The sequence below is a fragment of the Falco naumanni genome, chromosome 4 (assembly GCF_017639655.2).
Source record: "Falco naumanni isolate bFalNau1 chromosome 4, bFalNau1.pat, whole genome shotgun sequence".
Lineage (NCBI taxonomy): Eukaryota > Metazoa > Chordata > Aves > Falconiformes > Falconidae > Falco > Falco naumanni.
Window position 1 is genome coordinate 13,895,680 of NC_054057.1, and position 25,062 is coordinate 13,920,741.

Consider the following 25,062-nt stretch of genomic DNA (forward strand, 5'->3'; position numbering starts at 1 on the left):
CAAAATGAAGTTCTCTTACACTAAGTGGTGATTTGCCATCAATCTGCTCTAGTGCCAGAGTTCAACCAATGGCTTGGGTCTCCTTGCTGCAGAATGAGCGATTGAGCTGGATGGACTTTTGCAATTGTCATGGCAAAGGGGCTGGAAGAGTCTGAACAGGTATTACCTGCTTTGGTAGGGCATACAGGCTGGGCCAGGCTTCCTTGGTAAAATGATGAGGGCAGACTGAGCGTCACAGCAGACTGTTAGGATGTCACTGACGTCCTGCTTTTTGTTAATGTTTATAGAAACATATACAGAGCATCTCTGCTAGTCTCTGACAGATCAGTCACTGCGGTGGGGAATACTGCAGTATATTAATCTTCGGGACCATTTTGCTTCCCTGATTTCAGTCTAAATTCTGTAACAAATTAGCATCTTCTATGGGCATGTTGCTTGAACCAACTTTTAAAAACAGCAGTTCTCCATCTTCCCCCTTCTCTTCTGTCTCCCACCTCCTGCTTTGCATAGGTCAGAAAACATTTACTGACTTAAAATGATATTTATTACTGACTTTTAAATCTGGGTGGGCTGGTAACCAGGATACAGTGGGCAAGTGGAAGGAGCATAACAGAATATTGAAGTGATCGATGTTGCAAGCATTGGCTATGATGCAGAATATTAAAGAGGAAGAGAGTTAATTCTATTTGTCCCTTGAAGGGAAAAAATGTGGTCAGTCTTCACCTCTGGTGCTTTTATTTCCATGGGACAAAGCACCCCTTCAAGAATCTTTGGGTGAAGACGATCTGGTGAAGCAGAGGAAGGTGGCTCGGTTCTCTGTTGCTGCTTTACATGGATATGTAAAGGAGGACCCTGGGAAAGCCTTGCACAGTGCTTTTTGTGGTACGGCAAGGAAGATGCAGCTCCAAGTAGCACAGGGAATGCGTGAGCTGCTGCTTAGTCTGCTGGTCAGAAGTTCCTCAAATGTACTTTTTCCTAACACTGGCTGCCAGTGTGATGGTCTTCAGGTGGTGGAAATGTGACCCCGTAGAAAGGCGGTGATCTGTGAGTCCTTTTGGAAATGTGACCCCGTAGAAAGGCGGTGATGTGTGAGTCCTTTCCTCTGATTGTACTGTGGCACCAGCAGACCATTCTGCTGGCTCTTTGAGGTTGCTTTGTTCCGGATACACTCAGCTATACTTTGGCTGTGAGTAATGCAGAGGCTATTCTACTTTTCTTTTATACGTCCTGACTCACACAACTGATAAGCGTGCTTACGTTCACATTGTGTCCTTTTGCTTCTCTCTTATGTTTTCTAATGAGTATTTCTTTAAAATTAGCTATAGTGCTACCACTGCTGTCTTCAGTGAGGGGTGAGGTACTCGTCTGGGTTATTTCAGATTCTGCAGATGTGGGCTGTAGTTACTGCCTCATGTATGTTTTGAAACAGCCTTAAAAAAGTCATCCCCAACTTTAAAACCAAAAGACCTCAGTTTTAAAATAAAAGCTTATAAACAGTTGAATAGGATGGATGCTTCATAGGGTTTCACTGGACTGTGCCAACTACAGTTAAACCCTTACCGTGATCTTCTGATACATATTTTCTGGACTATCCCCATATCAGGTGGATGGTGAGACAACCCTCAAACAGTTCCTCTGGAGGAGTAATCTTCCTTACAGCACCTGATTTACAGAGAGCTTGTCGAAATCATAGCAAGTTCAATCTCAGTGTCAAGAGATACATCTTATGCAGGCATATATGTTCAGCTTCATAATATACAATTCACCTCAGATCCCTGCACTGCTGTAATACTATGGACTTCTTTTTTTCCACTGCACACATTTTGCATGCTAATTTAGACTCTAGTGCTTCTTTGTGTGTGTGTGTGCGCGTGTGTGCATATGCCTTTGAATATGGGAATAAGATTAACTAGGATATAGACATCATATGGTGGGACTTCTGTTGGGATGCAAAACTAGATAATAGTTGCAAATGCAATTAAAGGTTAATTCATTCAGATAATTTAATCGGATGTAAAACCAGAAAAGCCTTCTAATCCTTTGACTCAAAATGTGATTGGTTTTTTTTTTCTGTTGAAATAATAGTACCTGCCTTGTAAAGGAAAAAGGAACTGTGCCTTTTTAACTCTTTAAAGGCCTCCTGATGCATACAAGGAACAAAACTTTATGCTTTAAATGCCATGTCAACTTTTGCTGGAGTTTTTTTTTCTGAGGGCTGGGAAATTATAAGGATTAGTGACCTCACGTGGGACAAGAGACTGATGTGGGACAAATTGAAGGAAGGTTTGTTGTTTGTTTATTTAGTTAGGCTGCCTAAAATAGTTTTTTTCATATATACTTTCTTCACAAAAGATTTAGTGCAACACAGCTTAATACTTCCTTTTTCTATGAATTTGCATGGGTTATCATCACAGAGAGTATTAATCTCACGAGAGTAGCTTGTAAAATTTTGTGGCTTTTTGCTTAAAATGAGTTTGCGCATCTATATTCTAAGCCTGAGGGGAGGTGCAGGAATCACCTGTGCAGGCCATGTCTTATCTCGCCCATGTTATCTGAAAAATAAATGATGAATGCAGAGCATCCTTATAAAGACCAGTTCCATTAATGACATTTTCAAATTTCTCTTGTTGGAGCGAAGTCCTACCCTTCAAAACTGAAGACCAACATGAGAAAACTCCCTGGAACCAGCTGGAAAATTTCAAGAGATAAAGAAACCCCCAGCCCTCACACAGAGGGACCAAACATCCACAGCAGTAGGAATAAGGATGTGTAGAGTTAACTGAGTTAAGTGAGTAAATATACAGCATGTAAATTCAGAATAATGCAGCATTGTGACATATCTGTGTACTTTAGTGGTATCAAATGTGTACAAATGTTTGTTAGATGAATAAAGAATGAAAGTAAAGATATATATCAGAAGAAAGGCAGGTAATATATTTAAGGGTAAAGAATATCAGTAAGGAAATCTGCCTCTTCAGGATGCAAGTCTTGCCTAACTTCAAAGACTGTGTTCTTCTTTTTCTTGAACATGAAGGAGGTTCCTATCTAAAGCTGGCTGAACTCTTTCTCTGACCTTGGGGGTGCTGAGCACATCTTTTGCTTTTTGAACAGCTTAATGTGCATAAGATATGTCATTTATATTATTTGGTTATGTTCTTATTGTACTAAGTCAAACTTTTATGTGTTCGGTACTTGGCACTTGAGCTATTTTTCCACGTCCAAAGATTTACAAGGCTCATCTGTGTCTTGCATCTGTGATACTTTCTGGTTCTGTAACTTCTCAGTCTAGTGAAGGCTAAATTTACCTAAGCTGCTTTTAGTGGTTGGTTGTATATGCCAAACTCCTGTCTGTGTTCTAATCCTATTTCATATCTAACGGTTATTGCACACTGCTTCCCATGTTACTCTGTGTGCTAAGTGATCAGGATTGAATGATAGGCACGCAGTGGTTTCTGGCACACTGGTAGAGACTTTTGAACTGCCTTGTTTTCAATTCCCTCCTTAACTCAAAGGTAACAAACCTCTCTTTGGACTTGGAGTGCACTTTAGTTTTCATTTGTTCCTGATTCAACAGCCAGACCAAAGGTTTTCAAGCACACAAAAAGAAAGATGTTATCAGGCTTAGTGTGATCCCATTCTGCAGAGTGTTTGAAGGTGCCCGTAGCAGAGCTCCAAGTAGTGCTGAGGCTCTGCTGAGGGCAGGTCAGGAGTTTCTGGATCTACTTTGCCAAGGAATTGCTTGTGCAATCCAAGGGAACGCGCTCTTTTCTTTGCTTGCCTGTTGAGTGCTTTTTAAGCTCTCTGTACACTGAGGCCTCGACTGCTTCATGGAACTAAAACAGTTAAACCTTTAATAGTTTTTCTACAAAAAAAGTAAATTACAGCTGTTCTTCTGGAAGTGGTTAAGAACTCCCACTATCCAGTCCATAGTAGGTTGGCACTGCCTTGTGCCAAGAGCTACTGTCAGTGAAATTTATATTGTCCCCAAGAGGTCACGTAACGGAGTGCTGCCAATACAAACAGCAGCGCTGCAGATTCTCAAACTGGTAAGGTTGTAATACAAGCTTCTTTAACCAGAGCTTGTTCACTCAGCTTGGAGACTGCTCCCACACTTTGAAAACCTTGGAAACAACAAAAGTCGCCAGTTTCATTCATGATTTATTAATGAATTTATCATATTTTATATGATGTTTCATGTTTTAAATGTCCTATAGATATTTGAACTTGGAGTGGGGCTATCCTGGCTACGTGGCAGAGAACTTGGGTGCTTATAGCCCTTAGCTGGTAGCTGATTTTTACCTGTAGACCTCAAAGCACTTCGCAGAGCCGTCATGGTCATTCCCATAGCGTGGGAAGGGAAACGACTTGCTGAAGGTTGTGACCACACCAGATTTAGGAGTAAAGTTGAGGTATAAAATCTGGTGCTTTGTCCAGTAGGTCAGTTGGTATCTGCAAAATCAGAAAATCAGTTTCTCAGAAACAGAGTAAAGAATTTCAATGTCTTGTACCTGAAAGGAATAATTGTGGTCTACTTCTAGGAATAAGGTTTGGAAAATTACTTTTCTGCTGGCAGTGGTAAAAGTGGAGTTATCTGACAGCAGGGACATTAAAAACATACCTTTGCATGCTTGTAAAGCAATTCATGGACTGTTTGTGAGCAGCTCATGCAAAAAAACCCCAACCAAACAAAAATCCAACCGAAAAAACCCAACAAACTAAAAAATGGTTGCCAGAAACATAGGCATTTTTCAAATAGTAAACTAAACTGATGCAATTTACTGTGAGGTATTTTCATAAATCATAATCAAAGCACTGAATTTTAACTTTGTCTTTTTGTACTTGAAACATTAAATATACTGTACGTATCAAAACCTATAAAATGGGTTCTTTATTTGCAAATTTCTTCTGAATAAATTAAGATTTTAATAGATTTTCTTATTCAATAATATGTGATTTATATTGACAATGTTAGCTGTATATTGTCAGCATCGTTCGTAGCTGATCTCCTGAATATTTGCTGATAGTTGTAGTTTTGTTTCTGCATCTGGTTCACTAATATAGCTGCAGCAATACTGGATATTTTTTTTCCTTCTGCTGCTTGTTAACAATTCTTGTGGCAGAGGTGAGCATCTTTGCAGCGGGGTCAGTTCACAGGAAGGCTCCTGCGCCTGTACTAGGGGAAATAAAGTACCTAACCATGCTGATTTTGCCTGGGAGGGAGCATTTGAACTTACATCTACATGATGGCTGGTTGGTAGTGACAGGTGACATGCATCATTTGTTTCATTGATTGTCTGCTTTAAAATTTTTATGATGTTTAATCTTTGAAGAATGTGGCTTCCTGAAGGCTGAGTTCTGGCACCAGTATTAACTGGTAATAATATGGCAGTAATATTGACAGCAGAGGTACATCTGCTCCTCAACTGAGACCTGGCACATCGGGTAGTGTGATGGGGAGGAGTTTTGGTGAAAGGCTAACTTGGAAATATGTGATTTTAAGAGCCTTTTTTAAACACAGGGTGCATCTAGAAAAGTGTTTCTGGTTGCTCTGCAGATCCACAGACTTTCTCTGCCATGCTTGATGCAGCTGGTAGGAAGAGCAGAATAAAGTTGTGTCTGGGAGTGATGGAGCAGGAGAGAATTACAGAATACTTTGTGTTCGAAGGGACCTCCCAGAGGTTGTCCGGTCCAGCCCCTGGTCTGAGCAGGGCTAACTTCAAAGCCAGAGCAGTTGTGCAGGGCCTTGTCTGGTCAAGCTATGAAAACTCCAGGAAGGAGACTGCACAGCCTGGGCATTAGTTCTTGTGTCTGACACATGATTTTCTCATTGAATTTCTTTTTACTAATGCATGCTTGTGAGTCAGGCTGCCTGGCTTGCAGAATGTCTTTGCCAAGTTGATGTGCCATGCTGATTTTTTTTTTTTTTTTTTTTTTTTTGGGGGGGGGGGGGAATGTGTCATGAGAAGGTATTTAGCTGGCAACGAAAGAAATGTGCCAACAGAGGTACTTTGAAAAGCTTTTAAGTATGCAGACAATCCATATTTTCCTACTTCTGACTTCTCTTTTTACTGTTTTGTTGATGTCTTCATTTAGATCTATCTGAAAAGAAATGGTAACCTGTCACTGGAACATCTTTTAAATTATAGTGTGAAATATCCAGTGTGCATTCTTTTGGAAGTTTCAAATAATGCATTATTAACTTATAATTTGCATCATTAGAAATATTAATTGTTGCATAAAACGTTGTACACTAAAAAACACACCCATCTGCTCCTGTGTGCTACCCTCCAGATGAAAACTAAACCATACGCTGATGGGCAGGAACATGATGGTAGATTACAAAGACCATAATCTATTTATTAGATGCTGAGATTGAAAGAGAAATAAATGCAGCAATATTGCTGATTTTTTTGTGGTGGGAGTCTGTATAGTGCCTATTTTGTACTGAAAAAAAGTGAGGATGCTACTTCCCTGTGAAATGTTGCTGACAGCCAGGAAGAGTGAAGTGCACTAGGAAGCTTTTAAGGTAGCATTAGAAAAGGTACGGCTGAAATGCCAAGCTAGAGCACAAATGCTGCCATAAAGTTAAGTTAATCGAGGAGCATGAATAGTCAATTGAATGTACTCTGCATATTTTAATGTTATGTAAAGCATGATAAAAAGCAGTAAAATTCTGATTCTTCTTTTCATAGTTAATGAACTTTCATTGCAAGCATTGTATTAACATATAGGTTGAAAATGTTCATAATGTTTTATAAGAAAGAGAAGATAAAAATTGTTTAAGCTCTGTTTCTACATTGCACACTACAGCTGTAGCCCATGCAGATTACAATTGATCTATGGAGTTAATTGATGTACTTATGTGAACATGAAGGTGGGAGGTGAAGTTCCCCATTACTGACACCTTTGAATTTTGTCTTGTCAGTTTTTGTGGGCATAGTTAACTTCCTTTTTATGTTGACAGAGCAGAGACATTGAGGATTTATTAGGCGTGTTTTATGCCATCATTCCTTGGATAGTTTTAATTTAACATAAACAAGTGCTTCCTCTGAGCACAGCTGTCCCTTCCTGCCGCCCTCCATGTCCCACTGCTTTTGCCTGTGCCCCTGCCACCCATCTTGCTAGTGATCATGTTTGCATGGCTCCCCAGTGACCTGGTGGAGGGAAATAACCTGGGTTAAAATAAGTCATTATTTAACAAGCCAATTTGAAGCTACCAGTCCTTCAGCTCGATTCAGGATATCGCTTCACAGGCATGCATGGAAGCATGAAGCAAAAGAGTGGTGGGGATGGGAAGATGAAGCAGGAGATGGAGGAAGGACATGACCTGCTTGTCAGCAGCCATGTTTTATGGTCCTTCACTGTGGTGGAAATGCACCATTAGCAAGAGTGTAGCTGTTTTTTTTGTTTTTTTTTTTTAGGAATATAAAGTTTCTCTAACCCAGGCATCCCCCTCTGCCAGTTCACCACTCCTCTCTTTCACAGAATAACAGAATGGTCGGGGTTGGAAGGGACCTCTGGAGATCATCTAGTCCAAGCCCCTGCTAAAGCAGGCTCACCCAGAGCAGGTTGCACAGCCGTGTCCAGGCGAGTTTTGAATGTCTCCAGAGGAGATGCCACAACCTCTCCAGGCAGCCTGTGCCAGTTCTCTGTCATTGTCAGAGTAAAGATGTTCCTCATATTCAGATGGAACATCTCATGTTGCAGTTTATGCCCATTGCCACTTGTCCTGTCACTGATCCCATCCTCTTGACACTCACCCTTAAGATAATTGATTACACTGATGAGATCCCCCCTCAGCCTTCTCCTCTCCAGCTCCACAGCCCCAGCTCTGCCAGCCTCTCCTCACCAGGGAGGTGCTCCAGGCCCCTCACCAGCTCCGCAGCCCCCGCTGGGCCCTCCCCAGCAGCTCCCCGTCTCCCGTGACTGGGGAGCCCAGCGCTGGGCCCAGCACTCCCGATGGGCCTCACCAGCCCGAGCAGAGGGGCAGGATCAGCTCCCTGCACCCGCCGGCCACGCTGCCCCTAACGCGCCCCAGGGTCCCACCCGCCTTCTCGGCCACAGGGCCACCGCTGGCCCGCGGGCAACCGGCTGTCCCCCAGCACCGCCCGGCCCTTCCCCGCAGAGCTGCCCCCCAGCAGCCCCCCCCCCAGCCTGTGCTGGTGCAGGGGCTGTCCCTCCCCAGGGCAGGACCCCGCGCTGGCCCCTGTGGGACCCCACGAGGTCCCCTCCCCCCCGGCTCTCCAGCCTGCCCAGGCCTCGCTGAGGGCAGCACGGCCTGCTGGTGTCCCGGCGGTTCCTCCCAGTTTGTGCCATCGGGAGACCTGCCGAGGCTGCGCTCCGTCCCCTCAGGTCACCGATGACCCAGCTGAACGGGACGGGACCCGGTGCTGAGCTGGGGCACAGCGCTGGCTACAGGCCCCCAGCTGGGCTCTGCGCCGCTGGTCACAGCCCCCGAGCTCTGCCCTCAGCCCGTGCTCAGCCCATCACTGCCCACCCGCCTGACCCACGCTCCTGAGCTTGCCCGGGGGCTCTGGTGGGGGACGGTGTCAAGAGCCGGGCTGAGGTCAAGGTAGGCACCATCCACCGCTCCCCTCATCCACCCGGCCAGTCATTCCGCCGTAGGAGGCTGTCAGGTTGCCAGGCACGGCTTCCCCTTGGTCAATCCACGTTGACTGTCCCTGGTGACCTTCTTTTTCTCCACGTTTGGAGCTGACCTCCAGGATGAGCTGTTCCATCACCTTTCCAGGGGTGGAGGTGAGGCTGACCAGCCTGTCGTTTCCTGGGTTCTCCTTCTTGCCCTTTTTGTAGACTGGAGTGACATCAACTTTCTCTCAAACTGAGTTGTCTTTTGTGTCAGGATGTCACAGTTTTGCTTGAGGGGCAAGATACGGACAGAGGAGGTTTGGGCCTGTGGTGTTGTGTTCCTGAAGCTGGATTTATCCAGGGATTTTCTACCAGGGTGTTTCTTTGGTAGGTCTGGGGAAGAGGGAGGAGAGCAACGAGCCAGTCCTGTCATATTGTCTTCTCTGATACTGTTTTCTATACTTACCTTCTTTTGGGTAAAGAAAAGGGCATTGCAAACAAAATTTGCTTTTGTGCACTAAATTACCCTTCTTACCAGGCTATGGAGACTTTAATAGTGGCTGGTTTATGCCAGGTTAACTAAGAGGGTTTTTTGAAGCGTAAACCCATTCATCCGTATTTAGTTTGGTAGGTACTGGAAAATACAGAAATGCTTCTAAATGCATTGCTTTCCTGACCGTCATTGTCTCAGAAATAATTGTTTAAACCTAAAGAGCACTGCTTGTTGTTAAAGCAGCCATTTTCTTTGCAGATCCCTTTCTGTTTTGGGAGAGGTAAGAATGAACCATGAGTTGTGGGTATCCCTTTTTCAAACTAACTTATTTTGCAGGTTCTTTTTATACAAAGAACAGGCAGGAATACACTCTTCAGTTTCCTTCCGTAATGCCCCATTTGGGTTTCTCCAGAGGGCTTTGCAGGCTCACCTGAGAACCCTACGCTGCAAGCTCTGCTGAATACAGGTTTCTCTTTTTACAGCTTTTTGACCTTTTTGTGCTACACCTAAGTATACGACATTTAAGATGATCAGGGAAAAATCTTCCCTTTAAAAAGAAGATTCTTTATAAATGATTCTTTATAATAGTTTTATATTGAATCCTAAATAAATATTAATGGAGAGAACTGTTCCGCTGGTTGTTCTTTGTTATCCGTGATTTCTGACAGCAGATTTCAAGAGGAGCAGTGGGAGAAGGTTGGTTGTTATGAATATTATTTGGCAGAAAGTCAGGCGTATTCTATGGTTTCATATGAATGATATCTGCTGAAAGTCAGCTAGCTTTCCAACCAACTCTGCTTGCTGTGCCTTAGCAACCATGAGGAAAAATCTGCTGCCACATGGAAACGGATTTGGATTCATGACAACACTCCCTATATCCAGCCGCCCTGAAATGCTACAATGGCAGCATTTCACCTACTAAACACGGCACCCATGTCTTATTTCTGCTTAAACCTTCTATAATTTAGACAGTAGCAAGCGACTTCAAATGCAAAAATTTGAAGGTAGCAAAGTGATAAGCCAAACTGTTCAGTAATTTTCTCTCCCTTCCCCCACTCCTTGCTGGGCATGAGTAAGCACTGGGAATAAATGAGCATTTACTCCTGCAGAAATTGCTGCCTTCTTGTGTTTCAGGTTGAGGAGGGTGTGCTGGACAGGTATAGCCCAGGTTTGTTGCAGGATTCGTGTTCAGATCGGGGCTGGAGTGGAAACTCTCTTAATTGTTGTTGCTGCTTGCTTTCAGCAACTCCGGCAAATCTTTCTGAAGAAAAAACCCACAGGGTTCCATCAGTTTAACAGTTGCAGTAGTTTCTGTTACAGCATTATCATTGTCATGGTTTGTAATGAGAGAAAGAAATCTGTCTAGGACAAAAATAATTACTTTTTGATTTGTGCATGGAGCGGGACAGAAGCCTGAGGGAAATTAAGTAAATACCTCTGGTGGATTTTTTTAATTTTTCCTGAGCCACTGTATTGTTAGTGTTGAGTGATCAGTAAAGAGAGAAAAGCACAAATGGATGATTGTTTTTGAGAGTGAATTTGGATTCAGCTTTATTTGTGATCCTTTTCCATACTCTGTCTCTCACGGTTGGAACGTGAGAAGTTTCCAGCATGAATACTGGTGAAAGTGTGTTTTGGGCTTGGGTGCTTAAATGCTTGTTGGAAATCTGTCTGAATATATAATTTCCTTTGTGGTCACATTAGCCAATTTAGGATTCAGGTGTTGAGTAGTTACAGAAATCCCCCTGTCGGGGAATAGAAATGATCTCATTACCAGGTAGTCTGTGCTACACGATGTGCATTTCAAAATGAGATGATTTTTTTTCAGGCTATTTATATTTAGGGAATAAGCCCTGACAGAGCACAACACTGAAGCATTTGCTTAATTTAAGTATACTGAGTAATCCAATTTGGAATGCACAAGTACTATGCTGAATTCTTTAGGGGCATAGTGATAGTGCCCTGAAACTATGAACAGTTGTTTTTTCATGTATTTGTACACAAAAACGTTCCTAGAACTGTTCAGCAGCATAGAGCTGATCATGGCCAAGTTTGCAAATCAAGCCTTGATCAAACAGACAAATATTGGTGACTGTGTTGTAAACTGAAAACAGGTAAATTTTCATGACATTATGCTCAATTTTTGGTAATGCAACCAGTTAAAAACCTGATTATTTGAAAAACTTGGAGGGGAATCTTAAACAATTTACTGGGGTGCAGGAAGAGCCCTGATCCTGCCTTTTCTTGTTCCTTTTAGTTTTAATGTAAATCCCACTGTAAAAGATTTAGAAAAAGGAATACTCTTGATGAATAAAAAAAAAATTTCACTTCCCTATTTTTAACACATTTTGACTTCTTTTTTTTTTTTGCTAACTGCACAGGCATATGATAAGCTCTTAGAAGAAAGGCAAAACATTTGCATCCCATATTTGAAATTATTACTGTCCTACAATTTCTATGGCCTCTTCTTTAGTGTTAAAGTGTAACTTCTAGCATAGACAGGTTGCTGACTGCTACCACTGTACTAAAAACCCATCTGAGGAAAGCACTTGAATTGGAGCTCCAAGCACTCTTGCTTTATTTCTTTCTGAGCATGATGGTGATTAAATTGCTAGCAGATGTATGGAGTGTTGCTGATGCTACTGTGACTGCAGTGCTGGCAATGGCAGAAATATCAACAGTTGTTGGAACAGCTTGGGCAGGAGGCAAAGCATGAGAAACTAGTGGACAAGTCATCCTCAGAAGTTGGGATGAGGCCAAAGGAAAATCCCAGACCTAAAAACAATGAGAAAATTCAAATATATCTCCAAAAGGTATGACTGAAAACATGCTCCATAGTATCTTCAGCCCCTGACTAGAACATTAACCAGGTTGTAGTAAATGCATAGGGAGTTGCTGTGGTGGAGCCAGTTCAGTAGTCTGCTGAGTAAAGAATTAAGTCAGCATCTCACAGTAAGATACAAATTGATCTTTCTAAAGGAGACCAAAAAGTGCCTGTATTAGTACACTTCGCTTGTTGTGTGGCAATTTCTTTCCAAACCTTTCAAAAATCTGTTTATGCTCAGATATTGGAATATTACCATCAATATCTTTGCATGCTTAGCTTTAAATAATGGCAGAGGTTCTCAACTTGTTTAAAAATGCTTGTCCAGTTGAAGCAATACTAATGTAAACCCAGATACAGACCTTGCATAGTAGTATCAGTCATTGAATTAGCTACTGCTTTTAAAAATCTAGCTGGATTATTTGTTTCTTTAGCTAATAATTCCATGAGCTGGAATTGTTAGCCAAAGAGTGGCTGGTATGGACTGTAAAGGAGTATTTCTTTCTGTTTTCCTGGTTGTTTTAAATTACTTGCTGGTCACTTCATTCTTTTCCTTCCATTCTTTTAGCACCATTGCTCTGCTCCCTGTGTTTATAGTGGTTTTAAATACCACACTAAACTCCTTTATAATATTTCCCAGTTTCAGACTAAATTATCTGTGATGTATTCAGATTTGAATCCTAGCAGACCTATTCCAAAACCACTTCCTGGGCCACCTGTTCCAGCTGTCCTCTCCTGTCACATGCAAGTTGTGTCCCCAAGCTAGGATGCTGTCCGTGTGCCACATTCATACTTCACACTCCTGATTGCCCAGCCCAAGACACCAGCTCCCTGCTTCTTTGTTCCTGCATCACCAGCAGGGAAGCTGAGGCTACCTGTGCACACCTGCTCATGTACAATAGGAAAGCCCTTCTGGAGGACACCCGGAGTTCTGGATCTGCTCCACATATGGTCTCCTATCCCAGGACCATAAGTGCTACCACATGCCCATCTCCTTCCTGACACATGGTTTGGCAAAGCTTCTCCTCAAGCTGGTGAAGAGGCACAGGGAGATGCTGGCGTGGCAGCGCCTTGAAAACAGCACTTGGTGTGGGTAGCAATAGCTATTCCAAGGTAGTTTTCGTAAGAGATGGGTTGTTTGCTTGGTGACTAATTAATTTGCTTTAAAAGCACATTTTGGCTCATCCTGACGAGTATTTTTTGCAAATGTATTTTGAATTGGTGTGTGCTTCTCAAAATAATTTTGGAGGAGCAGCCTGTATTTACCTAATACATTTAGGGAGGAGTGGTGCTTCCCCCTACACAGGGCCCAAAGGTTGGGATATTCAAACAAAACCTGGACCCCCGATCCACTCTCTCTTCTTCCTCTCTCTGGAAGGGGAATGCTCAGTTTGCTCCAACAGCCAAAGTAGAGTCTGCTGAACCTCTGAGGCACACTCAGTAGCTAAATATTTATTGAGGCAAATTAAAAAGGAGAAAAAAAAAAAAAAAAAAAAAAGGAAAAGGGGACCTATCTTGGTAGCTAGGACATATAATCCTAAAATTTTTTATCAATTTCAGCCTAACTGCAGTGTTTCAGCATTACACAGGCTGCACTACCATCAACAGGAAAGATTATTTTCTACTTCTACTTTTGTTTTATTTTCTCCTATGCAATTTCCATATTCTTATGTTTGTAGAAATTATGGGGGTGTAGATTCCTGTGTGGCAGGCTCAATGTACTCTTCTGGGCTCTCCAGTGTTTCATGCTTGCTCCAGGCTGATGTGCCACTGACAGAAGCCGTTGTACTGTCTTCCCTCCTCCCATTCCAGGGCTGTGAATTCCTCCCTCTCCCCTGCACCAGAGCTAGCACTGTGTGGTCTGAAGGATAAAGTAGAAGCTTATTTTTTTCTCTCAGCTACTTTTCAGCCTCATTCACCTTTTGCAGACTCCTTGCAATTTCTTCCTAATATGTAATCTAAATCTATCCTCTTTCAGTTTAAAACCTTTACCCCTTGCCCTATCACTACACTCCCTTATAAATGTTCCTCCTCATCTTTCCTTCAGGCCCCCTTTAGGTACTGGACAGCTGCTATAAGGTCTCCCCAGGGCTTTCTCTGCTCCAGGCAGAGCTCCCAGCTCTCTCACCCTGTCTTCATAGTGGAGGAGCTCCAGCCCTCTGATCATCTTTGTGGCCCTTCTCTGGACCCACTCAAGCAGGTCCATGTCTTTTCCTGTGCTGGGGCCCCCAAAGCTGGATGCAGTACTCCAGGTAGGGTCTCATGAGAGTGGGGTAGAGGGGGAGAGTCACCTCCTTTGACCTACTGGCCACACTTCTTTTGATGCAGCCCAGGATGCAATTGGCTTTCTGAGCTGTGAGCACACATTGTCAGCTCATACTCAGTTTTTATCCGTCAATACCCCCAGGTCCTTCTCTGTAGAGCTGCTCTCAATCCACTCATCACCCAGCCTGTATCCATGTTTGGGATTGCCCCAGCCCAGGTGCAGGATGTCACACTTGGCCTTGTTGAACTTCATGAGGTTCACATAGGCCCATCTCTGCAACCTGAGTCAAGGTCTCTCTGGATGACATCCTCTTTAGATTGTAAATCACACCACTCAGCTTGGTGTCGTCTGCAAACTTGCTGAGGGTGCACTCAATCCAACTGTCCATGACCCCAACAAAGAATTTAAATAATACTGGTCCTGGACCCCTGAGGGACACCACTCATCACTGGTCTCCACCCAGACATCAAGCTGTTGACTGCAGGTCTTTTGAGTGTAATTATACAGCCAATTCTGTACCCACTGCGTGGTCCATCGAATCCATGACTCTCCATTTTAGAGGCAAGGATGTGTGTGGGACAGTATGAAATGCTTTGCACAAGTCCAGGTAGATGGTGTCGATCACTCTTCCCTTACCTACCAATGCTGTAACCCTGTTGTAGAAGGCCACCAGATTTGTCCTTTTTGCTGAGTTCAAGCTTATGCTGTCATGTAACTGCAAGCTGCAGTAGCAGTATTTTCCCTGGCTGAGGCTTAGCCATCCTCTGAACACTGGGGACTGGGCCAGTGCAATGCCAGGGGCTGTAGTTCCCACCGGCATTGCTGGAATTAGCTTGCTGATGATAATGTTGTTGGTGCCAGCCAGGGAATGGGGCAGGGAGGGTGGAAATCGATGCATGAGCTTCGACTGTGCTGCTGCAGTGAGTGAGGCTTGTTGAATGAAAGACTTGGACAGAAACCAAGTGAAGTGGTGGTATGTAGGGCTGCTGCAGAACCGAGGTGTTCGCAATGTGCTGGTGAGGAAAAGCAAGTGGGATCTGAGGCAGCATTGTGCTCTTGCAGCATCTTTGTTGGTTATGCAAAAGGGGAATTAAACTCTTGTGTTACAGTATTTCCATATGGAGCTACTGTTACACGTGGACCTGCCCTAACGTTTGTGATGAGTGTGGAAGGGTAAACAGCGTTAAGTGCTTCTGTTGTTCCTTGTCACTTCCCTTTTCTATAAATACAGTAACAAGAATATAGGGGTGGGGGGGAAAGCAGGTGGCATTGCTGCAATATGGATGCTGTAATTGTAATTCTTACAGGGTATGAAGAATGATTTTGTTTTTATGATTACAATATACCAAGTGTGAATTGGATCCTTCTCAAAGTGAGGAGCTAATTACACTGCCTACAAGTTGGAATAATGCGAGGGAGCATCACACAATCTTCCCATTGTGCTGCCAGCGCACCTGCACAATGTCTTCTGTTACACTTCCAGACTTCTTTCAGGCAATGTTTATTTGTGTCTTCTAGTACGAGAAGTTGCCAGTAAGCATCAGAGTAGACAATGTTTTGTCTTTTAATATTGACAAAATATGAGAGTATTATGGTGAGTAGAGGCGAGTTAACCAGGCTCTTGTAGAGATGTTTATTCTGTCTCTGCTTGCCTTCCAGAGGTCTGGTTCACTGTTAATTATATAACTTTAAATCCCCAATCTTTATTGATCAGCAATAAGGTTTTGCCATTTGTATTTCCTTGCTGTGAACAGTTAGATGTAATTTTCTTTTCTATCTCCTCAAACAGGAGTCCTCTCTAATTTCATTGAGTGATCAGTTATTTTCATGTTACGTAAAGCATGACACAGAAAGTCTGGTTTTTTCTCTGTGCTATTTCATTATTTTATATAATAACATTATATCTCCTGTACTCTCTCCTATGTAATGTAAATAGTCACAGTTTCTTCTGGCTCTTCTCATATGAAAATGTATCCAAATCCCTTATTATTCCTACTACTATTATTGTCTGAATCCCCTGTAACGCTGAAACGTTCTTTTTTTGAGATGCTGTGTGGCATGTGGCATGGCAAAGATAATGCTGATCTGCATTACAGCAAAGTTTACCTCCCCACTGGTCACCATTTTATTCCTCATTTATCCTATTTTTTTTTTAACTACAGTTAAGAATTTCATTTATAAGAGAGGTCTTCCTTGAGAAGTGTTCTGTGATGCTAAAGTGTCTTTACTGAATTGATAAAGTTTGCTTTAAGAGGTATTAGAGCATGTGTAATTACATTTTCTACCTCTAGTGCATGCTGCTTTTAATGTTGACCTCATCGTCTTTTCACCTAGTTTTTTTTAGGTTTAACTTGAAATTCTTCACTGTCATTTCTGGTCTTTCCTGACCCAAATAATTGTGTGTTGTCTACAGACTTTGCCACCTCATTGCTCGTCTTCTTTTCCAGATCAAGAATAAATGTAGCAAACAACACAGAACTGAGTTTACCAAATCTTTTTGCTGATGTTAAAGTACTATTTGGAGACTTAAGTTAGACTACTCAGATGATTTGATAAATTCTTTTTATTTAGATTTCAATAGCTAAATGGACTAGATTGCTGCTACTTTTTTTCCCTACAAAAAAATGGAAAAACCCTAAAGATCTACCAAATTGTCTTACAGACCCTGTCCAGAAGAATTTCAAATCCCTATTTGGAAACTCCTTCAAACAAGGTACTTGTCAAGCTTCTTTTTAATTCCATTTAATCAAACAGCATATTAGGAATCTTTTTGTGTTGGTTCAGCCTCTTAATCATAGCTTTGAAGACATATGTGAATATGGCCTGCAGTTAAATCCAGTTAACAAGTTATAATTTGTGTGTGTTAGAAATTGTCTACTTCTATTACTAAATTTGCAAACTGAATTGTTTTGAATTCTGACATGCCTTCACTTCCGAGCCATTTAAACTATTACCACCATTTAAGCTTGCTTTTGCAGTATTTAAGAGCTCTGTTTTTGCATGTCACAAGACTTTCCTGTCTCAGGGCAATTTTATATTCCTTGGAAGATTCCTAAACATAGGAAACAAACAAAAAAAGAAGGTGAAACTGCATCATTGCTTTTCTTTCAAGTTAATCATTTATGTTACTCATCTTTTTTGGGGATGATGAGGAAACATCACAACAGAAGCCTGAGTTAAATTCGTCAGTAAGGAGTGGTATACAGAGTCCAGGTGGAACTTAGTTTTATGGAAGATGTAGTTGAGTCCTGCAAGCCTTGAGGTGTAAGGTAGAAATTAGGTGTGGGGGAAGTCAGAGGTGTGTCCTGTCTGAAAGACCAGATCCTCCTGGCAAGGTATGAATGAACTGACCTGTAGCTATCACAGGGTAGCTCCAAAGTTTTGAACAAAAAGGTAAAAAAAAAGGTGTTTCAGTGTGGATTAGGCTTGTGTTAAATTATTTAACTCAAATACATATGAAATAATGTTTAATTTTAACTATATTTGTGTGGGTTTACCACAGTTAATATAGTCTTTTTGTTTTGCTAGAATAACACTTGTTTTCATTTGAACTTGTCTGTTGTTCGATGTTAAAGCTGACGGACAGCAAAACCTCTGCTTTTGTAAGGCAGCAATTGTAAAAGTACCCCAGTTTGTGGAGGCATCTGCAACCCGTGATACAGCTGGGTATGGCAGAAGTTGGGGTGCATTTCCTATGAGGCTTTGAACGTTTGCTTGTCATTTAGCTGTGGGGAAGGCATTGCACAGAGGGAGGGAGTAGGCACTGGCAAGGAGATTCACTACAGCAGAAATGTGACCTGTTTGTCACAGTTTACAATTTCTCTTTTTATTCAGATTTATGGAGAAAGTTCTTCCTGTGCTGGGAGAGCTCTCAGGAATATTTTTACTCTACAAGCATCTGACCTGATTAAAGACAGGGTGTACCTTACTGGCATTTGCAGGTAACCCGAGATCATTCATTTTAATCAACGGGATGGGTTTTATTTGCATTTGTCTATGCCCTGATTTGACAAAAGGGTAAACTCTAAGAATGAGATTTTGTGTGTGTTAATAAGAATCAAAAATATTTTCTAAAAAAATCTTTTAAAATCTCATATATTTCAATACCTTTTCTTATGTTAATTTGTCTGTGATCAAAAAACAGCAGTGTCCTGATTGCTTATGTTTTCACACAAAATTGTGTTTGTCTGTTATTTTGTTGACAAGGAAGAGTATTGGATTCAGCCCTGGTCTGGAGTTATAAAACAGATTGATTGGATTCCTGAGATTTAGTTACACAGTGATTTTTGCATGTAATTTATGTCGTATTTCTGTAATGAAGTGATTTTCTATTTGTACTGCATTATAGCACAAATACTTCCCCCTGTTTTTCAGTTATGCCAAAATATACAGGTCTCTATTATAGCAGCATTCATTCATATCTGTATTTAAGAAAGAGCTGTAACTCCTTTTTTTTGGATGATTTAAAAAGTTAAGTTAATCAATAATGTGAAAGGTGAAGGACACTCAAGGTCTTACACATATATTGTGTAGCTGTATTGCTTATGCCTATGCTCAGAAAGGAAATAAAATTCTGAGGCTAAAAGCTGGATTTTATTTAGCTCTTACACATCTTTGGATAACTCTGTATGCAGCACAAATTGATAAAAATATTACATATTGTAAAGTGTGCTACATGAATTAGGTATGTAAGGGAACTTACTCATTTAACACGAGTTCCCTTGTTGTAACTAGGGGCATCCCCTGAGACTTGCCAGAATAATTTCTTCCCTTGAAATGAATAGGATTACAAAAACTAGTAAATGAGACAAAGGGTTTGCCCTGCTGAACAAAACGATTCACTTTTAATAGCTTTAAAAAATAGCTCTTTATTATAAAAGAGCACTTTAATATTACTGTAGTGTAAGAAACCATGTTTTGCTTATTTTCAGGAGAAGCTGTGTTGGATCCGAACTTGTAGATTGGCTTTTGGAGCAGTGCCCTTTTGTTAAGTGCAGATCTACAGCAGTTGGAGTGTGGCAGCTTCTCCTGGATATGGGCATTATATTATCAGGTCAGTCTTGATAGTGCTTACAGCGTGCGGAAGGCTATCGGTTTCTCCTGCATAGGAAAAAAATCATGGTTTTGGTGAGAGAGGAAGGAGGGTAAAAAAAATGCAGATTAATCCGATTTTCCTGACAGTTGTTTATTTTACTGTCTTTTGGGTAGGCTCACATCTGTGACCTTTCATTTAGTAAACACCAAAGATTTATCTCTTTTTTTTTTTTTTTTTTTTTAAGTCAATTTCCTTCCTTTTACTTTTGCAAATGTAATTGCCTGTTACCAGGGTGCAGACAGCATGCATGTATTTTCCAGCCTTATTTTTTTTTTTTTAATACACAAGCTCTTTTAGGTTTTTCACGGGACAGCAGCTGTTTAGTCACTGCAGATCATGGCTTTACCAGATGACATCTCTAGCTATTAGTAATTTTTCTCTTCCTCTCTTGGTTTTTCATAGTTTCAGACTACAATGGATTGGGAGAGGATTCAGGATTCAGCACCTTGAGACAATGGTGATGCCAGGTTCTACCTGGCTTCCCCATTTTTCCCACCAAATTTAGCTAATGTGGTTGGTGATCATTACACTGGTAACCAACTTCTGGAAATCTGATAGAGTTTATTTTTTGTAGCTGGGTCTACTTAGGCAGCTCAACTCAGAGGATACCCCACCCTCATGTCTATGCTAGACACTTAACTGTCCTCCTTGTGAAAAGGTGAGGTGTTATGGAAGATTTCTGCGTGTGCATGCTGACAGTATATTGTGGCGGTGCAGCTCACCAGTGAAGTCAAGTGCAATAAGAATGTGGTGGGGGCACAGCAGCTTTACATGGTAAAGGTTTAAAGGCTATCTAATGTTCTTTCTTCCAACAGTGGACAGACAACTCTATTTTCAAGACAGTCATGCTTTCTACCAGTTCTCAGCAGATGAATGCACCTATCTTTTCTGTGAATTTGAGAAAGCGGAAGGATGGAAGAATGGAGTAAAGCTCCTACTTCAGCTACTGCCGTTGTCTCCTCCCAGGATTGACATGTGTAATCTGTAAGTGTGTGTGTACAGCTGTTTGCAACTTTTTCTGATTGTTTTGTAAATGGCTGGCTTATAATGACACTATTGACCCCCAAACACCATGCGAATGAACCAGCTTTCTTTTCAGAGTTGACAAGTTTTGTAGTTAGGCTTTTCATCTGAGAAAGTCAGTGCAGGTAGATAAATGAAGGCACTCAACTTGAAGTTTTTTGCATATTGTTCTTATGCACTAGCTTGCTGACTCTATCTTGCTATATTACCTGGGCAAATGGCTTTATCATATTTCTGGTCTCTTACATTTGAGGGTTTGGAACAAATTTGGCAGCAGGCATGCTGTGGAGCTGATTGACTAGCAGATCAGACGCCTTTGTGCTGTGTCAGGATCAGCTGTCAGATGGATAGAGAGGATGGGTAGAAATGTGGTAGCTTCAGTCATCTGCTTTTAGTTTCCTACTGCATGTTTGCCAGAGCTCTGTAGTCTCACATTATTATTCCTTTTTCAGAATAAGCCTTTTAAGAGTTTCGCTTCCTATATGTCCCCTCTTTCACCTGACTATTGGATTTTATCACACCCTCTGTGCTGGTACAGCTGTGCTCTAAACATTGCCTATTTAGAGCAGCTAGAAGGAAACCATAGTTATTTGTGTCACAGTGAGAGGCCATAATATATGAAAAAGGTGTCAGTGAGAGGTCTGGAGGCTCATGACCCCTCATGCCTTAGCAAATCTGCAGGAATTGTCCTGGATAGATAAGTTGAGTTAAATTCTTTCATTATGCCTAGCATGATGAATCCTCAAATGTGATACACTGTGGAGAGCTATTACTCTGCCAGTACTGGAATTTATTCTCTTTGATGTCAAAGACAAAACAGTCTTCTATAAGAACTTTCCTTCTCTACATATTAGATTTTAAAAACACACTCTCAAATAAATGTCCAATGGAAATATTTTAAAGGAGCACAAAGCCCAAAGTCCTCTAAGCTGTCTCAAGCCCAGCTTCTTAAATTCAGGCATGTTGAGCTGGTAGAAAAAAAATCTCAATAGTTTTTCTTCATTGCTCAGGGCAGGATCTTGATTCCCTCTCCTGTTGCTGCCTGCCCTTACCAACAAGAAATTGGCAGTTCTGGAGTGGAGATTTCCTTGGAAGCGTATTTCTTAGGTCAGCTTTAATGAGTGTAGCCAAGTGACAAGGACCCCAAATTGGCTACAGCAGGGGACTGAACATGATCTTCTAAGCAAATGACTCACATGGGAGAAAAACTTTGGATGTTTTTGCAAATAGAAATTCTTGTCTTCCAGCCTGCTCTTGTGCTAAGCAGTTTGTCTGTCCTTTTAATATCAGGGCAATTTCATCTTGATTTCAGTGGGAATTGGGGTTTTCCTCATTATCACTGCAAATCAGACCACTTATCGCAGTTCATGACTACTTGTACAAAGGAATCAAAAAGAAAGAACAGAAAGGTCATATTGATGTGTTACATGAAGGATGCTGGGTAGGAAAGTGGATTGAAGACTTTTTAGGTTTGAGTTTACAGTCTGCTTTGCAGTTTTGTCATTCCAGTGCAACTGTCATTTCTAGTGGAGGATGATCCCTGTCACACAAATTGAACAGTTATTTATTAATGTACATTTACAGCTCCTTCCTGCTCACATTATTCAAATTTTAGTTAAAGCTGGATTCCTTTTGGGAACATTGTCACTGAAGAATTATTTTCTGGAGGTTTTACCCGTCAGATTGTAAGAATGCTTTTTTTTTAAAAAAAATATATATCAAAGGAATAAAATTTTAAATAATGGTATACTCTGAAGGGAGTGTGATATTAAAGGGAAAGGAGGCTTTTCCAGGTGCCATGGTTTAACCTTACTTGGCAACTAAGTACCACACAGCTGCTTGCTTACTCCCCCCTCCCCACAACAGAGGGATGGGGAGGAGAATAGGGAAAAGGTAAAACTTGTGCGTTGAGATAAGAAAAATTTAATAATTGAAATATAATATTAACAATAATAACGGTGATGATGATGATAACAACAGTTGTAATGAAAAGGAGAGAGAAAGAGAGAGCAATAAAACCTGAAGGAAACCCCCCAAAACTCCCAAGTGATGCACAATACAATTGCTCACCACCCGCTGACCGATGCCCAGCCCATCCCCAAGCAGCAGTCAGCAGCCCCTGGCCAACTTCTCCCAGTTTATATACTGAGCATGACATTCTATCGTATGGAATATCCCTTTGGCCATTCAGGTCAGCTGCCCTGGCTCTGCTTCCTCCCAGCTTCTTGTGCACCCGCTCACTGGCAGAGCATGGGGAACTGAAAACTCCTTGATTTTAAGTGAGCGTTACTTAGCAACAATTAAAACATCAGTATTTAATCAGTATTATTCTCGTACTAATCCAAAACACAGCACTGTAACCACTACTAAGAAGAAAGTTAACTCTATCCCAGCTGAAACCAGGACACCAGGTTCAAAATTCTCCATGCTTGATGTAAATTAATACACTGCTAAAACAAAATCTGAAAGGGAATAGATGTGATGAGGTGTTAAAGTTACCTGAGCAGGTTAAATAAACCCATATACTCTTTTTCATGAAGAAAGAGGGCAATTGTAAAACCTCTTCCTTGTAGTGAGTGTTTGTCTTTTCTCAAATGTATAAGCTGTTTTGCATACCATTGGAAGCACAATCTTTTTTTTGAAATTTAATATTTTTGAAGAAGATTTCTGTCTTTTTTTTAAATCATAGTCTGTATTGATGGCATTAATTCTGTATGTATATAGGGACAGAGAAATTGTACCTTATGAATTAGATTCCCTGCTTTTGATGAAATCAGAAGTGACTGTCTGCTTGTGCACCAAAAAGCAGTGTTGGACATCTCCTGGTGGTCCTGGGATGCTGGGTGCATCCGTGGGTCTCTGTGGAGCACCATGGATCTGCTCTCCCGGAGTCTGTAGACCTGAGTAGGCAGTAGCAGCTCTGGGGACTTCCTTCAACAGTTCTTCTGGAAACCCTATTAAATAAATGTGGCCCAGACTCAACTTGCTATACAGATTTTTAATGGATTTGTATTTGTTTCTGGTCAGTATTAGCAGTGTTACCAAATAATTCTATTGTAACTTCTACAGTGAAAATAACATTCTGAAACCTGAGACGTGCTTATGGTTCCTGAATAAATGCTCCCTGTTGCTTTTTGCCTTGGCAAATTCCCTACATTAAACATAATATTGGTGGGAGGCTATCACGGAAAACAAGATGTGACATAGCAGATTTTTAGCAGCTCACACTAAACTGAAATGTAATGTTACGTGTATTCCACAGGACTGAACCCCTTTAAATGTTGGTCAAATGAGATGGGACTGATGCAGAGGCCTCCTGAGAGTCATTAGAGACCCTGTGTTAATCACAGCCAACTCTTCTTGAATGGAAAAAAAGTGAATATTGCAATAGCCTGGGAACTAAATATCTGTATTGAAAACTGTGCCATGGACTTCCTTACAACCTTGGGCAAACAGGCTCTCATCCAATGCCTCCTGAATTCTTTTCCAGTGACTGTAATGGCTTTGTATCAGGTGTTTAATCTCGGTGTGCTTCTATTTCCTCCTTTGTAAATGGAGGTGTTTTTAGCAACACCCAATTCTCAGAACCACTGATAGACTCAGTGAATATTTCAAGAATGAATTGGATAACTTAGACTATTGAAATGTATCCCATAATATTTTTTAATTATTTGAAGAGATGTTAACAGGGTTTTTTTTTTTTTATTTCTCCCATACTGCTCGTGACATTCTTTTTAAAACTGTTACATTATATTCTGTACCTTCTGTCCTGAAATGGTTTACATTTTATTAATTTCAGAAAAGTAACCATTCTTAGATGTAATTTGTTCCTAATGTAAATAGCCATGATTGGATATTCATTTAGTTACTGCCTTGTGGAGTTCCTGGAAAGCTTTTCCTGAATGCAAACAGCTCTAAGGTATCCATTGGCATTGTAGGTGGATTGTAAAGCCAGTGTAGAGACATATGTAGTGGCTCTACGCTGGGCAGTTGAGGTGCAGGCGCAGGACCATGGGTGTATCCGTATCGCTTCCTCCCTCAGCGGGTTGGGAAGCACTGTAGTTGATTTCATGTGGTGTGCAGTAATAATTGTGCTGGACCTGACTTGCCTTCATGAAGGTCTAGGATGAACATCCTTGTATCTTACTCTGCTTAACACGCTACCGAGCCCACCAACCGCTGAGCTGTAGAAGCATTAGGCTTGTTTGCCTGGGCTTTGTAGCTCCTGTTCGGTACCAGTCCTGATAAGTCTTGTCTGGCCCCTTTTGAAAAAAAATAGGCTGATATCTGTCCTGATTCTGTTCCTTAGTGTCCGTTCTATCTTATTTTTTTCCGTTAGCCTGGGTATCATAATGCACTCTTCCTCTCTGATACTGGAGTGCTGACTATAATTTTTAGTATATTAATGGTTTCAGAAGTATTTGGTACTCATATGCAGATGCATACTGGGAGTGGTTTTAAATAGAAGACGAAGAGATAAAGGCCCAAGACGGAAATAGCTACGCTATATGCTGTTCTGGGTTTATAAATTGCATCTGTGGCTGCGTCTACTGAGCTGTTATCTTTTGCCTTCAGTTATAGAAGAATCGGGTCCTAGCCTGGTTCTGAGATATCAGAAGAGATCAGCTGTGTAGGGAAACACAGGCATCTAAAAAGCTCAGTTATTTTAATCTCTTTACAAATTATAAAGAGAAGGAAATAAATCGGTCGTTGTAAATGAAACTGCAGTCATTTATTTCTTTTGGTCTGTTTATAATACTTGAAACGTTAAATCC

The 25,062-nt window shown here is 41.3% G+C and overlaps 1 protein-coding gene across 2 annotated transcripts in view; it reads left to right on the top strand.

Annotated features, from left to right (window-relative positions):
* Nucleotides 1–25,062, top strand: part of RAPGEF5 (Rap guanine nucleotide exchange factor 5) — a 164,803-nt gene that overhangs the window by 13,753 nt on the left and 125,988 nt on the right. For both annotated transcript variants that reach the window (XM_040590067.1, XM_040590066.1), the window contains exons 2-5: nucleotides 16,832–16,882; nucleotides 18,004–18,110; nucleotides 19,101–19,222; nucleotides 20,080–20,248. In XM_040590067.1, coding sequence (XP_040446001.1) covers nucleotides 16,832–16,882; nucleotides 18,004–18,110; nucleotides 19,101–19,222; nucleotides 20,080–20,248 — 449 coding nt within the window. The remainder of the gene's footprint in view (nucleotides 1–16,831; nucleotides 16,883–18,003; nucleotides 18,111–19,100; nucleotides 19,223–20,079; nucleotides 20,249–25,062) is intronic.